Here is a 21,802-nt window from a genome sequence, read left to right as displayed (position 1 = left end):
GCTCTCCAAAGCTTTCCTGACTTCTTCTATCATTACTGGTGGGGTGTAATCTGGGTTACTGCTAGTTCTTATAGTATTAAGGCCATGGTTGTCATGGCTACTGTACAGATCTCTGTAAAACTCCTCTGCTATTTTAACTATCCTATCCATATTGGTAGTTATTTTGCCTTCTTTGTCCCTTAGTGCATACATCCGACTTTTGCCTATCCCAAGTTTCCTCTTCAATGCTTTGACACTTCCTCCGTTTTTCAGAGCGTGTTCAATTCTCTCCATGTTATACCTTCTTACATGGCATACCTTACGTCTATTAATCAACTTGGAAAGCTCTGCAAGTTCTATTTTGTCTGTTGTACTTGACACTTTCATGATTTGACGCTTCTTAATTAGGTTCTTCGTTTCCTGGGAAAGCTTGCCAGTGTCCTGTCTAACTACCCTGCCTCCAACTTCCACTGCACACTCCGTAATGATACTCGTTAGATTATCATTCATTGTATCTACGCTAAGGTTCGTTTCCTCACTAAGAGCCGAGTACCTGTTCTGCAGCGACACTCTGAATTCCTGTACTTTCCCTCTCAGTGCTAGCTGATTGATTGGCTTCTTGCGTATCAGTTTCTGTCGTTCCTTCTTCAAGTCTAGGCGAATTCGAGACCGTACTATTCTATGGTCACTGCATCGTACCTTGCCAATCACTTCCACATCCTGCACGATTCCAGGTTGTGCACTCATTATAAAGTCTATTTCGTTCTTATTTTCGCCATTAGGGCTCCTCCATGTCCACTTGCGGTTTTCTCGTTTTCGGTAGAAGGTATTCAAAATCCGTAAATTATTGCGTTCTGCGAATTCTACTAGTAGCTCTCCTCTGGCGTTTCTAGGACCGATGCCATAATCTCCAACTGCCTGGTCTCCAGCCTGCTTCTTCCCTACCTTTGCATTAAAGTCACCCATCACTATAGTATACTGTGTTTTTACCTTACTCATTGCCGATTCCACGTCTTCATAGAAGCTTTCAACTGAAGCGTCATCATGGCTGGATGTAGGCGCGTAAGCCTGTACTACCTTCATCTTGTATCTTTTATTCAGTTTAATTACGATACCTACCACCCTTTCATTAATGCTATAGTATTCCTCTATGTTGCCAGCTATGTTTCTGTGAATTAGGAACCCCACTCCCAGTTCTCTTCTGTCTGCCAAGCCCCTGTAGCAAAGGACGTGCCCATTCTGTAGCACCGTATAGGCCTCATCTGTCCTCCTAACCTCACTGAGCCCTATTATATCCCATTTAACACCCTCTAGCTCCTCGAATAGTACAGCTAGACTTCCCTCACTAGATAAGGTTCTAGCATTAAACGTTGCCAAGTTCAAGTTCCAATGGCGGCCTGTCCGGATCCAGAGATTCTTAGCACCCTCTGCTGCGTTGCAGATCTGACCGCCGCCATGGTCAGTTGCTTCGCAGCTGCTGGGGACTGAGGGCCGTGAGTTATTTGACGTAAGCATGTGGGAGGTAGTGGCCAGATACTGCACCAGGGTGGCCAATCCTTCTCTGGTGAGGGAGTGCGTTCTCGGCGGTGTTTGCCGGTGAGGCCGCACCCCAGGCCTCTTAATGCAGTTCCATCAACACGCGGATTTTTTTTTTATTTTTTTTTAATCCGGTTGGGAACTGCGCGGTACCGGGATTTGAACCACGGACCTCTTGCATGCGAGGCGGATGCTCTAACCACTACGCCATCGCCGCCATGTTCCATACTGGTTTACCGTGGCTGTAATTGTGAGACCAGATTGGTGGGGCCACTTTGCATCACTAAGCTATATCAGGGCAGCACAGAACTGTTGTTGCAGATACCTGGCACATTGTAATAGGGCTTGCAACTATCCGCGAAACCGGCTATCCCATTAAACCAGAGAAAAGTGAATCGGGCCTTAAAAGCCGGTTATCCAGATATAAAGAAACGGCAATTCTGCTTATCCAGTTTGAACGAACGTGCATCTGGTTATTTGAATATTCGGAAACGAATATTTAGTCTTGCTTAGAGCTTATTCAATATTTAAGTGCTATTGATACGCACCGACACGTGTTCAGCTCGTTAATGGATTACTGATGTAATCACTAATGGCCCATGCAAAGACTTTCAGTTTCTCAACTGTGCATGCACTTTCGCACCCTGCGGATATTCATATTGTTGCGGTTAAAGTCGAAGGGTGTCTATTAGCAGGGCGAGGATCGTAGTCGGGTAATAATGGAGTCAGTATCTGAACTAGTTCTTCCTCCTCTTCTCCTCTCTCGGCTCATACCCGTTGCAATATCTAACAAAATGTTTGTGAATAGGTAATCACCTTTCAAGAGGCATTATCACTAGTGACCCACGTAATGTTCCTGCATTAAGACAAATGAACAATATGAGATGATCAATAAAAGCACATATTGGACATGTACAAACGGTGGCTATGTTTCCAAAAACACAAGAATCCAAGAAAACGAATATTTATACTAGCATTACAAAATGAAAATCCGGTGATTCAATTATCCGAATATCACGGTATTGTTAACCGAATATCCGATCAATCTGGTTTTCGAAATCGAATGACCGATGAATCGAATAACGAGATCGCCAGTTTTGCGGCAAAAGCTGTTTAATGTTGATGACCTACATTCTAATTTTCTGCTAGCGTCAATTCTCATCAGTGATGCAGTTACGAATGCAAAGCTTCTTTAAACATTTTTCACCACGATCACTCAGGAAAAACAAAGAAACATTCCTATAATTGTGGTTGCATGAAGTGTCACAAGATGTCAATACCATCGTCTAATAACCAGGTGCTCTGCAAAGATTTCTGCACATACTGGAACTTTACAAGTGCTTTTTATACATACATGCTATTACTAAAAGTAAACTTATGAACCACACCTGTATGGCAGTTAGTGAATTCGTCGGTGTGTTTTACAAAGAGGTGTCAGTCTGCTTCTCATCTGTCATTATTTCTCTGCACAGCTGCACAAAATTTTACCAAGCTCATTGGCAGGCTCAAAAACATTAACGTCGTATCTACTTTCCACTTTCTTCAGCCTGTGATATACAAAATGAATCTACGAAATGCCTACAACATGTTTTTTTATAACATTGAAGCTGTTTATAGGCTGGCCTCAGTTTGTGCAGCCTATCGAAAAATGGGTATACTTTGTTGATAAACTTTGTTGCTGCGTGTTGAGTATAGTTGCTGTTGACACAGTGTATAAACGAGATCGGTAACTACTTGAACTAGGTCACAGTTGAGTTTGACATAAATAATATTGATGTTTTTGTTTGATGATAGATTGTTCCAGGCAACGTTGATAACATCCTTTAGCTTGAAAGAATTTCAAGCGCAGATGTCATTTATGATTAAGAAATCATAAATGACATCTGCGCTTGAAATTCTTTCATGTTGTCAGGCAATATAAAGCTGTGAACGCTGCAGTGTAATCAATTGCGTAAGCATAAATGCTCAAGAAGACGATAAATAGTCAGTTTTGATGCTTGGTTCAACTAGAATGGCTATAACAGCGCTATAGTGGTCAAGCGTTTTCGAGAAAAAAAAACTTAATTACACTATCATAAGGGTGGTTAGCTGCGCAAGATGGCTTTCACTTTATTCGTGTGTGTGCGTGTGTGTGAACAGCGCAAAATAAACTAGGCATGTAGGGAAGAAGACGCACACAGAGCCGATACTTTCTCAATTTTTCAAACGAAACCATGAATATAAATACACTGCGAACCATCTGTCCTTTGTGAAGCTTCATCGCGTTTAAATTTGTTTAATTTTGATCGCAAGCACCTTATTGAAGATACCTGAACCATTTCGAAAACTTGCGCCATTCGGGAATCCGGACTCAATTCTACGATTCCTAACGGTAAACTATACTTTGCGACTTCGTTTTCTTTTTCGTGCAAAAACGCTAGTGATTCGCTGTCAAGCGAAACCCCCGAACGGCTGAAGCGATCGAACAGCGATGCAATGACTGGTATAATGATGAACTGCGTCGTTCAAAAAGTATACACACATCTGTAAACACTGTTTACGTATCTCACGCTGTCGACGGCGACGCTTCGCGGAATTGCGTAAGGCAAGTGTAATGTATTTCGAAAACGTTGGCAATTGCATAACACAGTCCTGAACAACAAACATGGCAGTATGAATAAAAACAAGCACGCGATTAACGAAAATGTGATCGTAATCGCCTCTCGGTCCACAAGCACATGTAAGGTCCGTTCGATTCATCTGCACCAGTCGGAACTGGTTCACGGCTGTGCACGCGAAGTTCGGAAATTGTGCAGCGTGAGTTCAGCGGTGCAGGCACAGCACGACACGGAAAACGAATGACGATGTGCCGACAAGGTGCAGGCCTCATTTCTTTTCGCTTAATTTACACCATTCAGCACACACTGGCCGATGGCGAATCACACATGCGGACAGTTTATGAGGTGCAAACATCTTGAAAATACACAGCGCGTTTGTAGAGGCAGGTACGGCGCCTAAGCCCCCTACGCCCAAGTGCTGCGTCGTCTGCTCAGCTGCATGCGCGGCTGCACCAAGCCGGCACTGTCATTTAGAAGTGCGGCAGCTTGGGCTAGTTGGTATGACATGACGATAGTTATAGCGCGAGAACAAAACGACGACACAGAGACAAAGACACGAAAGACACGAGCGCTAACTTCCAACTGAGTTTATTGCGCAGAGCACGAAAATATATAGAGGAGACAGTAACCATGTGATAAAAACCATATGGCACAAAGAGCAGAACATGAGTAAGAGAAAAACAAAAACAAACAACACAAAAACAAAAGCACTGAAAAACGGCAAAGAAAAATCTATAAGAAAACGAAACAGAACGGTAAAGATAATAACTACCTGCCCGCACTGAAACCTTCGAGGAACCTGAGTTCCTTCTCGGACCGAGCCACGGAGGCCTTGCTAATACAAGGCACCTGTTCGCGTGCCATCTGCGCGGCCTCGACAATGACTCGGGTGCGTTCATCTCTGTGCTTGTACAGCGTCGCTGTGTCCTTGAAGAGGGGAACACAATTGCACTCAGTGCAGTGCTGAGCAAGAAAACCATCTTTCTCGTTTCTAACATTGTTAGCGTGTTCTCTCAGCCGATCGTTCAGACACCTTCCGGTCGTTCCGACATAACAAGCACCGCATGAATAATAAGCACCGCATAACATTATGTCGGAACGACCGGAAGGTGTCTGAACGATTTGCTGAGAGAACACGCTAACAATGTTAGAAACGGGCAAGATGGTTTTCTTGCTCAGCACTGCACTGAGTGCAATTGTGTGCCCCTTTTCAAGGACACAGCGACGCTGTACAAGCACAGAGATGAGCGCACCCGAGTCATTGTCGAGGCCGCGCAGATGGCACGCGAACAGGTGACTTGTATTAGCAAGCCTTCCGTGGCTCTGTCCGAGAAGGAACTCAGGTTCCTCGAAGGTTTCGGTGCGGGCAGGTAGTTATTATCTTTACCGTTCTGTTTCGTTTTCTTATAGATTTTTCTTTGCCGTTTTTCAGTGCTTTTATTTTTGTGTGTTTTGTTTTTGTCTTTCTCTTACTCATGTTCTGCTCTTTCTGCCATATGGTTTTTATCACATGGTTACTGTCTCCTCTAAATATTTTCGTGCTCTGCGCAATAAACTCAGTTGGAAGTTAGCGCTCGTGTCTTTCGTGTCCTTCTTGTCTCTGTGTCATCGTTTTGTTCTCGCGCTATAACTATCGTCGGCACCGTCAGCGTAGGAGGTGCAGGAAAATTGTGAACCAGTGCTGCACCTCTTCTGCACCTTTCAAAACTAATGGCAAGGTTCACAGGTCGTCAATGCTGCACCGCTGAAACGAATGGCAAAGTGCAGCACCTCGTGAACTGGTTCACGTGGAGCAGGCGAACCGAACGGACATGCAGAAGATGGGCGTGAAACAAATAGACCTCAAGACACGGAGGAAGGAAAAAGGTAAGGAGAGGGCATGCCCAGCCGGCGCAGGGCGTAAAAAATGTGGCGGAAATGACATCATGGTGGCCATATTCGCTAGGCACAATGGCGGCCTTGTTATGGTTACGTGTTGCGCAGTGGAGCTGGTCTAGCAGTGAGCGGCCGCGGCTGGCGGCGGAATGTGTGCCTCCCCAGGTCTCGTGCCGAGCCGTGGCGGACAGTATCTGTGCTCTGCGCCGCGTTATGGTTACGCAGTGTTCTCCTGGCTGTTACATTACTCTTAGCAACGTTTACAAATCCCTTTGTCCATCACGGGGTTTCAACAGTGCGTAGAACAAGTGCATATCCATGTGTCGTGCAGCGGATGACGCGGATGAAGCAGTTAGTGTTCAGCGAAATTGCGTTGGGCACCATGACGAAGCTGAATGACGACGAACGCCTTGCAGGTCAGTGACGGTTGAGCAGTGCTCCTGCTTGTGACAACGGTTGACGCTGTTGAGCCCAACAAGACGCCGTGAGGACCATGTGCACATACGTAGTTTCGTGTTGTGTATGTACAGTAAGAACTTGCATGCGCGTATTAAAACACCTTTTCTGTTCCGCTTGGTACACTCTCCACCAGCATTGCATGTAATCTCAACGTAACAGCAACCACGTTCAACTGTCACTAGCACCGTGCTCAAAGTCACCACGGTCGCAGAATGCTGACGCCGGTGAGTTTCACGCGGAACACGGACACAGTGGTAGGATGCTGCGTCGGCCGCGTGGCGGAATGCAACCGTAGAAGGCGCACGATCGATCGTGTTGTCTGTACACTTGCTGAATTAACGACGTGAAAGCACTCGCCGTTGTCAGTGCATCTAGCGCGCGTTCTCTCGTAGTTGCTTCGTTGTCGGCGAGCTGTTACTCCCTGTTATTACTCGGACGAAGCGATTTCGCTGAAGGTGTCCCGCTGGCTCAGAGTAATGAGCCCCGTTCCATTAGTTTCGGATCGTCGCGACACACGCGCTGCGCAGCCCACGTGCTTTTCGAGCCGGAGAGGGAGTCGCGCCTTCTGCTTCGCATTCGGAGGTAAACAAGCGAGGAGAATTTGCCTAGTCAATATGGCCGACTTCCGGCTTCATCGCAGCTTCACAATGAGTGACGTCAGGGCCTCTCCTTACCTTTTCCTTCCTCCGTGCGTTATCTTGAGGCACCACTATGGTGGCTAGAATTGGGAGGTGACGCCAACGGGAGCCCGGAGCCGCTCCTTCGTTTCGAGCAGCGCGGCGGTGGCGCTGTCGGCGGAATGGTGATGCTAGTTACGCGCGCGCGCCTTGAGCGCGCGGACCTTTCAAAGATGCTGTTGCTGAAGCATGATTCAGATAAATTGGCGATTCAGATAACTCACTGTGACGATGGCTGATAGAACGCCATTTCAAGCATTAAAAGAAATTGGCTGCCGCTGCAAGACTTCTGTGACGTTGAATCTGCGCAAATTAAAGCTTTCGTTCGCATATCCCTGCAGTGTTTTGGAGTGCAAGGCGACGGCGTTTTTTTAAAAAAATATATTACCAAAGTTCTGGGCGAGGAAAATAAAACAAATATTTATTGCACATCATATTATTAGGAAGATCTATTGCACATCATGGAATACAGGGTAAAATAAAATAAAATGAAAAAAATACGCACATTTACATACGCTCGGGAGTAGTTAAAAACATTGAAACATTGCACACAGACAGCGCATCGCTTGGCACTAAGTAATAAGAGGCATACAATCACTTTCCACTCGGCAAAAAAAAAATCAATAGAGCTTAAAGTTACAATATCAAACTCAGAGCACGCGTCTAAGCTTCAGCAATTTCATTCTTTCCTGCTTAGCGTTTCGTTTGCTGTTCTGGGCTTTCACATGAAAGTGGAGCCTAGTAAGAACATAAAACTTGATAATTTTGTTTGTGAGGGACATACTGTGGTCAGGGCAGCCAACAAGTGTAAGCTTTCTTAACTGCAAGAAGGAAACCAAGTCCATGATGCTGTCAGGTTTGACTTCTGTAACACTGAAGCAGTGGGTAAAAGTGTTCTCGAGAGTGGTCACGAGTTCATTGAGCTTGACTGATGGGTACAGCAGGCCTCCTCGGTCAACAGCAGCCGTGAGGGATGCTGCAGCTGGAGATGGATCGTTCTCGCCTTGTAGGAGCTGCTGGCTGCACTCTGCACATTTGGTGCTTGCAACGCTTTTTCTTGCCACATATCCAGCCATGTAGAATATGAGTCTGGCATCGCTGCTTTGCACGACCATGTCTGCATGCTCGGTGCCGTGGCCGTATTCATTGAGCACTTCATGTGCTTCGGCAAGGTTTCCTACGTCAAGAAGCTCGTCTAATTTCCTCCGAGGAGTGAGGTCCTTTCCGTTGTCAGCTCCCAGCAGACTTCTCAGCAGTCCTGAGGACACATTGCTTCCTTTCGGTGGTTTTGCCAAATTCTGGAAGCTCAAAGTGTTGACCGAGATTAGGAACTGGGAGGCAGTCGGATGATCATTGCATCCAGACATTTGTCGGACGATTCCAAACAGCCTCTCCAGGGGGTCCTGACTCAAGCGGCATGTCATCATATAGCTGAAGTTCAACTTCATCGTCAGGTAGCGGAGAAGGTGTAGCGTGCTTGATAAGGTAACACGAAGCCCCTCGGCTGTACTGCGGCTTAGGAAACCTCCGGAGCCAGCAGCTGTTTCCCAATCGTCCAGGTAAGTCAAGAAGTTTTGAATGCACTTCTCGTGCATCCCTCCAGGCTTAAGTGCACCCGAACTGCACCTTGAAGTCATGGCCTCAATGAGCCTTCTCATTCTTTCCACAAAGCTGACTGTCGCCGCTGTGCTCCCATGCTTTTCTTCGATGGTTGCATTGTACAAGAAAAGGCCTCTGAGGACTTCATCACTGTAAAGCCGCACTGCATAATTTACCCTCATTTTCTCAAAGCCATTGGGATGCACAACCGATTTGCTAATATGAGGCATGGCTTTGAGAGTCGTGTCATGCTGTTCATCAAGCTTCCGGGCACAGTCAATAGGGTCAACACTGGCATGGCCTTCTGGCAGTTTCACGCCCGTTCGAACAAAGGTGTTCCTCACACATTTAAGAAGGTGTGGGAAGTCCGAGATGAAGTGCAGAAAACGTTCTGGGTCTGTAGGGTGCTGCCTTCTACATACTGTGTTTTCTTTCCTGCCGTGTATGCCGAATGAGTGCCACATGCTTCTGTTCCACGCAGCTCCATCAGTGGTGATAAAGTCTACGTGCAGACCGGCGTTTTCGCTCATGACTACTGCTTCGAGGATTATTTTGCCTAACGTCTCGGACTTCACATTGCTGCGTGATGCGAACACACCAATAAGCTGGTGCCACGTGCCTGTAAAAGGCACGAACAATACTACAAGGCCATGGTCACATGCTACGGAGCGCTCACTCTCTGGTGTGAACTTCCCAAGGTCCACAAAACCTTCGATGGTGCCATCGGTTCCCAAGCTCAAGTGTTCAGATAGCTTAATCTCATCAATTAACAGCCCACCATGGCGCTGGAACAAGTCCATAGATTTTGTTTTTTCCGCCACAGCAGCAAACACTTTTTCGCTCAGGCCGAATCCACTCCTGTAACGCTTGAGATATCGACGTAGTGATGTTCGAGAAGGCAACGCCATGATGTTGTTTTTGCGTATATGCTCATAGAGGCGTGGGCTTTTCATGGACATAATAAGGCACTCTAGAGCCCATTCACTTTCATACTTCATCCCTTTCGTGGATTTTCTTTTAGCCGCAGCAAAGCACACCTTGACTTGTTGCTGCTGCTTAATGGGTAGGGCCTTCACCGCTTCTTCAAATGCTGTAGAATCATTCCGTGCATTCTTTTCTTTCATTTGTTTGATGAGTGATTTAGCCTGCAGGACACTCAGGCGACTCCTTTTCGCTTGCGCTGTTCGCAGCTTAAGCCTGTATGAAAGCTTTTGGGACTGGGCCACATTTTTGCCTTTTCTTCGCCTGTAGGACTCACAATTCAGGAGTAGTCTTCTGAGGTGCTTGCATTGTGGGCAGGCTTTTTCTGGCGTTGGAGCAACCCCACGGCAAGATGGGCTGAAGGTTCTGCCATCAAAAGTCTTCTCCTTGTACTTTAAATTCACTCCAAATTCACCAGTTTTACCAAACCCTCTGCATGGTATCATGGAGTCGACGTCGCGAAGCAACTCTTCTGCCATTTCGATGTCGGTAATGTCAAGGGTCTTTATTTTTGTGGCTTGCACAAAAGCTGTCGCTTGAAGTTTGTTTTCATCTGATGTCATTAGCACATACTTGTCAATAGTCAACTTGTCACCATCTAGTGCGCAAACTGTAAACACCGTGGCGTTGTCGGCTCCAGCAATTAGATGTCGAGCCCAGTCGCGCTGGGAAGACCACACTTGCGGACGTCGGGAATTGCGGGCACATTCGGAACAGGTATTTGGTTACTGTCGCTTTCTGTGCTGTACGAGCCAGCTGTCTCCTCGCAAGCAGACGTGCTTGGTTCCTGACGCCGAATTTTCGATGGTAGGCCGCAAGTGGATGTTCTTGACGTCCTTTTCTTCGGCACTTTCTTTGAAAGTGTGGTGTACACGTATCCCGAAGGAGTACGGCCACCAGCGTGGGTTTAGTCTTAGCGAGCCGCAGGGCACGCGTTAACCGTCGCCGTGGCGAGAACACGATACTGCTCAAGTCGCAACACTTTATTGTGGCAACACCAAACGCAGTTACAGCCCGTTGCAAAAAGGCGCGGCGGGAAAGCAAATAGGCTTATCCACGCCACGGGCACAAAGTACTACACAGGGTGCCACGAGCACGTCTCCGCGGTAAAGGTTATCCACGGAGACACCGGGACAAAGGGCCCGGTTGCTCGAGCGAGGGCAAAGGCGCTCGCGTTGGCTTCGGAGGGAGACGGGTCGGCGTAGCTAGGCCACGCACTAGGACACCGTACTGCCCTTCGGCCGTGAGTACGCAGCGGGGCAACAAAAGGTGAGCGTTCGCATCGGGCGCGAGGCGCCGTCAGCGAAGTCCGACGAGCCCCGAGCGACGGGACTCGACGGACGGAAAAGAATGCGTGGCTCACCGTTTGAAATCCCGGACTGTACTCCCCGCTCCCGACGCAGCGCGCGAAAACCTCTCGGGAGGCTCCCCGCGCGCGGCGCCACAGTCGACATCCGCTACCGGGTGAGGGAGTTAAACGTCACTCCGCCCTTCCCAGCGCGGCTGACGGCAAAGGAGGGCAGACATGTCGGGACATGAGAATGGCAGAAAAGGCGGGAAAGCCCGCGCAAAGGCAGCGGGCCAGCCTCAATTCCCACATCTCCCCCTCCTAAATTTGCCCTTTACCGGTCTGCAAAAGGCAGCCGGACGTCACCCATGCAGTTAAAATGACACTGCTTTGAGCGACAGCTAACCTCAGTCCAGCCCTGCTACTGCTGCTAAAAAAAATTACAAAGGAGAAACAAAACATAACTAACAAAATAAACATGACACTATAAAACAGTTGCGAAAGGGAGCACAGAAAAGTGGGATTAGTGTTCGTGGTGCTGAAGCGGGAATAGCGTCCACTGCGCGGAGGGGTGGAAAAGGGCGTGACAATGTCCGCTGGGTGCGATGCCCGAGTGCGAGGTCACAGGTACCGGAAGGGGCTCACTGATGGCTTGTTGCTGCTCTTGATAAGCCGCGAGTCCAACGAAAGCCGCTTCGGTTGTTCGGAGGCCCCGCATTTCCGGCTCGATGACGAAGCTGGACGTTGCGGGAAGCCGGGCCTCTCCAGTGGTCAGGGAGGCCGAACCCGAATTGGCTGCGAGGCGCCCTGGCGTTGGCCGGCAGCATATAGCTGCTTTCAGCTGGCCTCGCGCAGGAGCCATGGTGGGAACGGCAGCAGGGCTTCTTCGACGGCGGCCGAGAGCAGAGCACAGCCAGACGGTCTGATGTCAATGGGTCAATGACCCCCAGCACCTCCAGCGTCCGCATCGATGGGGGGAAGCCATCACGCACTCTTCGCGGGCTCGCACTGAAGCGTCACGCACTTACACACACCGCCGACAGCTGCGCGAGCGTAGGCGCAATGCCCTTCGTCTCTCTCCCTCCCGGCAAGCACCGACACTCAAGGTCACACACAGCTCCCTTCGCGGTAGACGAAACGAACACGACAAAAACTAAACAGCGCAAGAACGACACTCAACATCTGGCAAAAACATAAAACACAAATAACACTTAATATTAGACAAAAACATAAAATACACATGAACACTCCAAAAAAAAGAAACACTGGCAGCAGACAGGGCGGGGTCAACTTCTTTACGAGAAAAGGCCGTAAAGAAGCTAACCTATACTGAGGCTAGACAGTAAAACTGAGGGCCTTCGGTTGCGGAGAAGTCCGCCGTCCGGCGCGAAATCACAAAGGTGACCGCTTCCTCAGATTATACCGGCGCGGGGTCCGAATGCGGTCCGCCGCTCCGGGTGTGCCCCGTTGCTGGCGCGCAGTGCCGCAGGGCTCTGGCGCGAGCTCGTCAGACCATGACAAAGGGCTTCAGGTCTGCGATGTGGCACGGCTGAGTTTTCCCAAGGGGGATCTTTCAGCTAGTACGCGCCACGGACGCTCACTGACAATCGGTTCATAAGATCGGGCGGCTTTCCAACCCTTGGCTCAACCGTTTGTCAGACGTGGCAGGCACGGAATAGCGATAAAAGCCACGCTTCGTGCCGGGCCAGGTCACAACATTGCTCAGTTTGCAAAAACTTTCGAGCCACTCAGGTGACCGGCCATGGGTTCGTCGTGAGAGGATCGCAACAGTGCGGCTCTCAAACTTTTGGGCATAACCACCTTAAACGGGTCTATGGACTCGTCGTCAGTGGCTATATATTTCAGCAGGAGCCCGTCATGGTCCAGCAAAATGAATCCGCCGGGGACTCAGCGACACACGCTGTTTCAGCCCCCTAATCGCGCCCGCCGCAGAACAAGCAGCGTAACGGCGCTCCGCGCCTCGTCAAGACGGTTTAACGGCGCCCGCCGCAAAGCAAGCAGCGTATACGGCGCTCCGTCCCTCCGAGACTCGAAACGGATCCCTCTGCTGAGCCTTCAGTAGTTCTTCGCTGCCGAAAGCAATTCCCATTCTCCCAAATGGGGGAGTCTGGTATCGCGCCCACTCAGGACCACAGCAACCGCCGCGTGAGTCGGCGTTACGGGTTCGCTCTCGGCCCCGTGGCCTTCGGAAAGCTGTCCCGCTCGGCCGCTTCGCGGTGCGCCGCTTACCTGGTTAGCAGCCAAGGTTTGTCCGCATGGGGACTCACCCTTCTCGCCGAATGGCGGCGAAGCTGCTGTTTCGCCCCCGACGCTTGCATGTGCTAAGGCACCGCGAGCGGCCGTCGCACCGAAATCCAGGTTCTCGGCAGACAACAAGGGGCACGAGATAGCGCGTCAGCTACCACGTAGGAGTGTATTCACCACAAAAAGGGGTGACGACACAGGCGAGCGCCGAAGGGCGCCCGTCGATAGAGGCGGTGGCCTCTTGGTGCAACGCGGCATGCCACGAAGCAGACATAACGTTCGGGTAGGGCAAGAGGCCCATTCCGAAGCGACGCGCCATCTCCAAAGGGAGCGGCTAGGCGCCTCGTGTCGTCACCGCAATAGGGGGTGCCGACACAGACGGGTGCAGAAGGGTTCCCGTCAATAGAGGCAATGGCCTCCGTGTGCAACGCGGCATCCGCTAAAAGGGACAGCGGACAAAAGTCCCGCGAAGCAGCCATGTTGCGACGAGCCCGAATCGCGCAGGCGAACTGACTCGCTAAGAGCAGTCAAAAGCTAGAGCTTTTGATACCGCGTTGGGCGCCAGTGTCGTGTACACGTATCCCGAAGGAGTACGGCCACCAGCGTGGGTTTGGTCTTAGCGAGCCGCAGGGCACGCGTTAACCGTCGCCGTGGCGAGAACACGATACTGCTCAAGTCGCAACACTTTATTGTGGCAACACCAAACGCAGTACAGCCCGTTGCAAAAAGGCGCGGCGGGAAAGCAAATAGGCTTATCCACGCCACGGGCACAAAGTACTACACAGGGTGCCACGAGCACGTCTCCGCGGTAAAGGTGATCCACGGAGACACCGGGACAAAGGGCCCGGTTGCTCGAGCGAGGGCAAAGGCGCTCGCGTTGGCTTCGGAGGGAGACGGGTCGGCGTAGCTAGGCCACGCACTAGGACACCGTACTGCCCTTCGGCCGTGAGTACGCAGCGGGGCAACAAAAGGTGAGCGTTCGCATCGGGCGCGAGGCGCCGTCAGCGAAGTCCGACGAGCCCCGAGCGACGGGACTCGACGGACGGAAAAGAATGCGTGGCTCACCGTTTGAAGTCCCGGACTGTACTCCCCGCTCCCGACGCAGCGCGCGAAAACCTCTCGGGAGGCTCCCCGCGCGCGGCGCCACAGTCAACATCCGCTACCGGGTGAGGGAGTTAAACGTCACTCCGCCCTTCCCAGCGCGGCTGACGGCAAAGGAGGGCAGACATGTCGGGACATGAGAATGGCAGAAAAGGCGGGAAAGCCCGCGCAAAGGCAGCGGGCCAGCCTCAATTCCCACAAAAGATACGCAGGAACATTTGGGAATATGGTTGGCACCGCGTCAGATTTCAGCACCGGTTTCCCTCGGGGAATCTGAACAGTTTCGCCGTTTATCACATGCGTGTAAAAACGCTCAATAAACTGCTCGTCGAAATGAAGCTCACATAGCGCCGACTTCACGTCCAACGACTTGTCGGCACGGGGTACGGCTCGTTGCCAGGCTTCGAAGAGGGCAGGGTCTTTGGGAACAGAGAAAAGAGAAGCACGCTGACCTTGCTCCCTCGATGACACATAGCCGCTCGTGCAGCCAGGAGCAAAGCAGTGGCGTTGCCTCGCTTTCGTAGTGCTGGAGTTCATCCTAAGGTCGGCACTCACACTGTCATGTCAGCAACTAAATACATTTTGCCGTAAGCGAGACATCAACGCGGAAAACTGCACACACCCAGACACGCTTCCAGAGGCGAACCAGCGAACCCAGCGGCGAGTCGACGAGAGAGCGCGGAGCGCGCGCTTCGCCCGCATCACTATGCCGACAGGAGCGCCGTGGTGGCCGTCGCGGCGGCGCTTGAAAACGAGGATCGCGCGCGCTCGGCGAATATGCGGGCGCTGGCGTCACCTCCCAATTCTAGCCACCATAGCACCACGGCAGCAACGATCTCCTTTTATACCTGTGTCACACGGGCGCGCAAAAAGTCTTTTAAGTAAGCGGTCTTTTACGAAGTTGAAAGACTTTTAACAAAGAGGTGTTTGCGGCGCAGACACACGGCAGCAACGATCTCCTTTTAGTGTTTTCGTTCGAAGACGCTAGCGAAAGCGTGGCGCTAGCAGTTGAAAGAGAAGCAATGAAAATTAAACGATGTATCACGATGTACAAATTAAAGACTTGTTGCACTGCTCGTTTCTTCAAATAAGTTTAAGAATAAGAGATGAAGAAACACCATTGTGAATGTTTTCTGCACTAGATAAGGGAGCATTCCCATAACTAGCGACGTGCACAAGTCCGTCTGGCACCACTGTGCTTTTATTTAATGTATTTGTTTTTCGCTGCTCTCGACTGCTCTCGACACGTTATGGGCGACCGTACGGGAGAAAAAGCGAGGATCGCAAGCCTCACGGCCTGCCTTCTCGCTCTGGAAAGCAAGGCAGACGCTGCAAAAGCCGCCAAGGAGAGGATAAAGCAGCGCAAGACCGAGCGTCACCACGTGATATTGCCGACGCGTTGTAGCCGCTTGCGAGACTAGAAAAGGAAATAACCATTAAAAGAGTTCATTACACCTTCTGCAGGATATGAAATTTGTTTTTACGAAAAGTTTTGATGCCAGAAAAATTAGCATTCTCTCTTTTTTTTTCAACCACTCGAAAATTGCTGGTGCCCACTGGTTTCGAGGCTACTCATTCGGAGCCGTAAAAGAGATCGACGAACGCCGTTTACGAAAAAGACCGCTTCTGAAAATGAATTCGCTCTGTGCCGTGTGTCTGCTGTCAGGAACTCCTTTTCGGAAAAAGACCGCTTACTTAAAAGACTTTTAAGTGCCCGTGTTCGAAGACGCTAGCGAAAGTGTGGCGCTAGCAGTTAAAAGAAAAGCAATGAAAATTAAACGATGTATCACGATGTACAAATTAAAAACTTGATGCACTGCTCGTTTCTTCAAATAAATTTCAGAATAAAAGATGAAGAAACACCAATGTGAAAGTTTGTTGCACTAGTTAAGGAAGCATTCCCATAACTAGCGACGTGCACAAGTCCGTCTGGCACCACTGGGCTTTTATTTATTGTATTTGTTTTTTGCTGCTTTCGACACGTTATGGGCGACCGTACAGAAGAAAAAAGCGAGGATCGCAAGCCTCACGGTCTGCCTTCTCGCTCTGGAAAGTGAGGCAGACGCTGCAAAAGCCGCCAAGGAGAGGATCAAGCAGCAACTGCTGTTCAGCAATTCCTTGCTGTGTGCACTGGAGCTGTCGGAGAAGGCCTGCGATCGATCGATCTGGGCCTTCAGACGAAACGAGAGGTGGTTCGAGGGAACTGTACCTCACCTCGGTGAGCAGAACTTCAAGCAATCTTTTCGAGTGTACCCGTCCACCTTTCGTTTCATTGTGGAGAGCTTGCGCAGTGAGCTCGAAAGACAGTGCACCAGCAAGCGTGAAACCATCACTCCTGAGAAGCGAGTTGGCATTGCCCTATACAAGCTTGACCACTTGAATGACGGGCAAACACACGACTGCCACGCTTTCCTCGTTTGTGCGAAATGGCGCGGCGCGAGACCGAGCGTCACTACGTGATATTGCCGACGCGTTGTAGCTGCTTACGAGAGTAGAAAAATAAATAACCCTTAAAACAGTTCATTACATCTTCTGCAGGATATGAAATTTGTTTTTACAAAGAGTTTTGGTGACAGAAAAATAAGCATTCGCTCTTTTTTTCCCACCACTCGAAAATTGCTGGCGCCCACTGGTTTCGAGGCTACTCATTCGGAGCCGTAAGAGAGATCGACGAACTCCGTTTACAAAAAAGACCTCTTCTGAAAAGGAGTTCGCTCTGTGCCGTGTGTCTGCTGTCAGGAACTCCTTTTCGGAAAAAGACCGCTTACTTAAGACTTATAAGTGTCCGTGTGACAGGGGTATAAGCTCGCTGGTCTCTTTTTGGTTCATTTATGGCGCGGAGCGTAGAAGTTGGGTCAGTACACTCTTGCTACCTTCCACATTTTTAATCTCGGAGGTCATGCATTCATAGTTAAGATAGCCAAGTGGCATAAATGAAAATTTGCGCAAGAAAATTCGAGATCGTAACGTAGCACATACGCACTATTACTTTTATGGCGGTCGAGCGAAAATATCTAAAGGTTTGCGCTTCGACCAATTTGTTCACTTAATGGAGAAGAGAAAAAAGTGTTTGCTCTGTTTACCTGTTCTTTCTCCATGTGTTAAGTGGCGCTGCCCATCTCACTTGTGCGTTGCTTCTTTATTTAAAATCTAAACGGGAGCAAATCAGATCAGAAACAACTGACATTATGCAGGCTTACACATACGAATTCTGCTGTTTAGCTCAATTTTATCATCAATGTCACTGATATTGATGATTTCATTATCAATATAATTTTTTAAAAAGAAGTTGCTGTCATGGGATTTCTTCTTGCCCGCTCGATGACGTTTCAAGCTGTCAATGAAAAGCAAGTGATTACCCCATTCATGATGTAACTATTGCTGGTCTTGATCACTGTGGGCCAAGGTTAACAAGTATGTACCAATGTAGGTACAGCTTTTGCCAAGCGAAAACATGTCTTATTTTAAGAATATTAAATGATGACACCTAGTTGCCCTGCATAAGAACAATAGCCTTCTCAGTCCCTAAAACAAAATTCCTGGTAAGTTTATTTGAAACTTCTTTATCTTGGTCTTGAGCATACAACAAGAGAAAAAAATTAATTTGGATCAACAACAATTAAAGAACTGACCAAACATGGCTGTCTCCAAACGACACCTCTGGGTCCTAACAGCTGTGGAAGCGCTCACAGCAGTTTCTGTTCTGGAGGCTACAGAAAACGCACTTTGAAGAATTCTTCCTAGACATATCTCCATACTCAATTTTTCTGCTTTTCCTTCTTCATCCAAGCTTGTGGTTTGCAGGAACATTGTGCAAATGTCATATCTCACGTTGTCTGGTGGCGACAGAGTGATCTTGCACCTCTGTCGGCCGGTAAACATTTCCTTGCTTTAGTTTTTTTTTTTCATTTTCTCCTCATTTACATTGTCCATCAGACACAGCAGCTGACGCTTTAGTTAAACATGTTGCCGTGTTTGTTTTTTGGTCAACTCGAGTTTTTGAGACCATTGCTTGCTCTTACATTTCATCCACTCATTAGAGCATGAACGTTATTTACAAAAACTGGATGAACATTCAGATAGTGTTCTTCCTTGTGTTCAATAAATGTGACAGTAGGACACAAAGCAGCTGATGAAGTCGACCTCGGTCATAATTCTGTTACACTTAGAAACCATTCACATTCTTCCTTCTATCATTGAACCATTGTCTTTCCACTAGACAAAGGACATTATTTTGACGCTTTCCTCCTACACTTCACTGCACTCCTTGTTTCAGCTATCGTGCCAATTGAGACGTCTTGTTGGCCATTGCTGTAATCACTATAATGCTCCACATGGCTGCCATTGTAAACATCATTGCCAATAAATTCAGAATCATCAGAGTGTGAAAGATCAGCAGCATTTTCTTGTAGGAAGGACTTGCATTTCTTTTTCAGTCAGGTGCCTTCTCGTCATCAATAGTGTGCTCATAAGACCCATAGACACCGATTGGGGACAAGCAATTTGAATGCATGTTTACTGAAATTTACAACAAAGATTATGCTTAAAAATCGATTAGAACTTGACTGGACACCCTGTAGTGGTGCTGTCCGATATACTAGCTAAAAAGAAACCACGAAAACCTCTAGAAAAAATAACTGCTCCCCACAAGGACAAAGAAGTTGATGTTCGCTGCGAAATGCCATTTTCATACACACTATATATCACAGATGCGGGACATCGAGAGCCATCTGATTCAGCTTAAGCAAGGTGATGCTCTGCTCTGCACTTGAGAAATTCAAGTTGAAAGTACAAAATGTTTGGTTCACAATCAGCTCCACTTAGCTTGAACAAATGGCCTCGAATCGGAGTCATTGGGACACAAGAGAATAACGCAAGTCATTAGACGAAGCATTCTAACAGGCACTACCTCAACCAGAAATTTCTTACTACTCAGCCATCTTAACCATACAATTGGCTGGACCTCTAGCAAGCTGCTGGACTGGATGGTGCCATTTTTCTTGTCTGATACAGCTACAAACGATGCGAATGTTCTTGCTTGACTTCAATATTTGTCTTAGCGATCACCAGAAAGAAAACCAATGTATTAAAACAACACAATAATATTGAATGCTGGGGAAAAGCAGCGTTTTGACACGCAGGCTACTGCTATGGCTGCCTTAATGTTCAACTGGTTGTTTCCAGTTGCTTTTCATTCACAGCTCATAACAAATGCTTAGATGTTACTGGATTGGACTTTATTGTGCAGAATTGTACTTGTATTTTAATAGCAGGCATTACTTTGCAGGTGGTGTCCTATGAATCCCCATTGTTGCAAGGTGCCCAAGTTTCCACAATGGTGCAACCTGAATCCAAGAAAAAAAAACAGGAAGAATTATTTTCTGTGGACAAATAAATTGGTGTGATATAGAATCTAAGGCATAAAAATATTGGCTGCAAATGGAGCCAGTGGACACATTCGCTCTACCAGTTTTTTCAGAGACAATAAAGACTTACCTTGAGTGCATTCAGTGGCTGGCAACCAAGGTCATTATGCTTTGAAAACACAAATAGCTTTTCAAGAGATTACACAAATTTGTGTGTTATGAAAACAGTGGCAATATCCTGCATGCTAATGTGAAAGACAGACAATCTTGTATCGTTTCACATATTGTCACAATGCAAATGATATTGTCTGTATATTGTTCATGCTACTCTTGTTCTATTTATTAGGCATAAACTAACAATGGGTGAGGCCTTTGTCTTGCAGTGGGCATAGTTACACTGATGATGATAATGAGACACAATTTTGTATTCAAGTACCCTTGAGGAGTTATAGAGCTCTTGGCAATCCTGGCCAATGGAGGACTATTTTTATTTTAGCAGGAGTACACAAAAGTAGGCTCAAAGCTATATGTGCTACACTCAATGAAAGCAGTATTGATGCTATGCACAAGTAGGCATGACAAACCACGTTTAAAGGTGTGGCACAGAATTTCCTTTAAACCCATGTAAATTACTTCTTGCGGTGGTCTTCACAAGGCCAGCTATATGCACCATATTTCCAGAGAAGGCAGCCATATCACTGGCTTTCACTATCCCCTCGATCACTACTACCATCAATGCCATGTGGTTGAGTTGTTGATGGCAGTTGCCTGATGGCACGCTTTCTCTCAGCAACGCTGCCAGGTGAGGCACCCAAACTGCGAGGAATCATACCATATTTTTGCGCGTATAACCCGCCCCTGCATATAATCCGAACCCCCACCTTCAGCTCACCGAGAAAGAAAAAAAAATCCTCGCGTATTGCCCGCACATTTGATATACAGGAAAGGCTGTACAAAAGCTACTGCTCAAACAACAAAGCACATATGTAGACAGAAAAAGCTTTATTTAGGAAGCAGAATACGCTGTCTGCAAGGCCAGTCACAATTCACTCACTGTCGGTGCTCTCGCTAGAGCTATCACTTGAGCCGCAGTCCTGACTATTATGCACAAGGCCATCTTCGGTTCCATCCATGTTGTTTGTGATGCAGCATTTCTTGAAACTTTTCACACTATCTCACCTGGAATGGCCTTCCATGCCTCGACAATCCACTCGCAGAATAGGGCAATATTAGGCCTTCGTACTCGTCCTGTCGGCGTCAAGTCGTAGCAGCCTTCGGCCATCCACTCGGCGTAATTGCGCTTGACATGCGCTTTGAAGGGCTTGTTAAGCGACACATCTAGAGGATGCAACATTGACGTCATTCCACCGGGTATAACAACTAAGTCGGTGCCGTTGCGTGAAAGGCGGTCCTTCACTTCCTTAGTTAAGTGGCCGCGAAACGAGTCAAGAACGAGCATGGACCTCTTTGCGAGCATCGCACCGGGCCTCTTCTCCCACAATGTCTTGATCCAGTCTACGAACAAGTCACTGTTCATCTACGCGTTCTCGTGTGCGCGCACCACCACACCGGCAGGCAAATGAACCTTTGGTGGAGTTTTCCTTTTCAAGATGACGTACGGTCGCAGTTGCGCGCCGTCGGCAAGGACACAAAGCAAGACTGTGATGCGCAGTTTCGTGTTACCGCCGGTCAGCATGCTCACCGAACTGCTGCCCGTCTTCTCAATCGTTGTGTCCAACGGCATTTCAAAATAAACAGGAGTTTCATCCGCATTGCCGACTTGCGAGAAAATGTAATTGTGCTGCTTTCGCAGGTCAATTACATATCTCTGGTACTTGAGCAGCTTCTCCTCATAAGAAGCCGGCAAGCGTTGACATATTGTAGTCCGCCGTCTGAATGAGAGCCCTTGCTGCTTCATAAAGTGGTGCAGCCATCCGCGGCTCGCACGGAACTAGTGAGGTAGGCCTCGCTCCCTCGAAAGTCGCCGCGCTTCCACTTGGGCCATCTTGGTCGATACGGCGTGACCCCTGCTTCTCACATCTTCGATGAACTTTACTAGCTCCGCCTCCAGCTCAGGGT

At 48.4% G+C, this 21,802-nt stretch overlaps 1 protein-coding gene across 1 annotated transcript in view; it reads left to right on the top strand.

The window, feature by feature from the left end:
- Polr1A (RNA polymerase I subunit RpI1) overlaps positions 1 to 19,863 on the top strand; it is a 610,310-nt gene extending 590,447 nt beyond the window's left edge. Inside the window, exon 28 of the mRNA XM_075882913.1 lies at positions 19,645 to 19,863. Coding sequence (XP_075739028.1) covers positions 19,645 to 19,752 — 108 coding nt within the window. The 3' untranslated portion in view covers positions 19,753 to 19,863. The remainder of the gene's footprint in view (positions 1 to 19,644) is intronic.
- Positions 19,864 to 21,802: the final 1,939 nt, after the last annotated feature.

The sequence above is a fragment of the Rhipicephalus microplus genome, unplaced genomic scaffold, assembly GCF_043290135.1.
Source record: "Rhipicephalus microplus isolate Deutch F79 unplaced genomic scaffold, USDA_Rmic scaffold_14, whole genome shotgun sequence".
Taxonomy (NCBI): Eukaryota; Metazoa; Arthropoda; class Arachnida; order Ixodida; family Ixodidae; genus Rhipicephalus; species Rhipicephalus microplus.
This window is presented reverse-complemented; position numbering and strand designations above follow the sequence as displayed.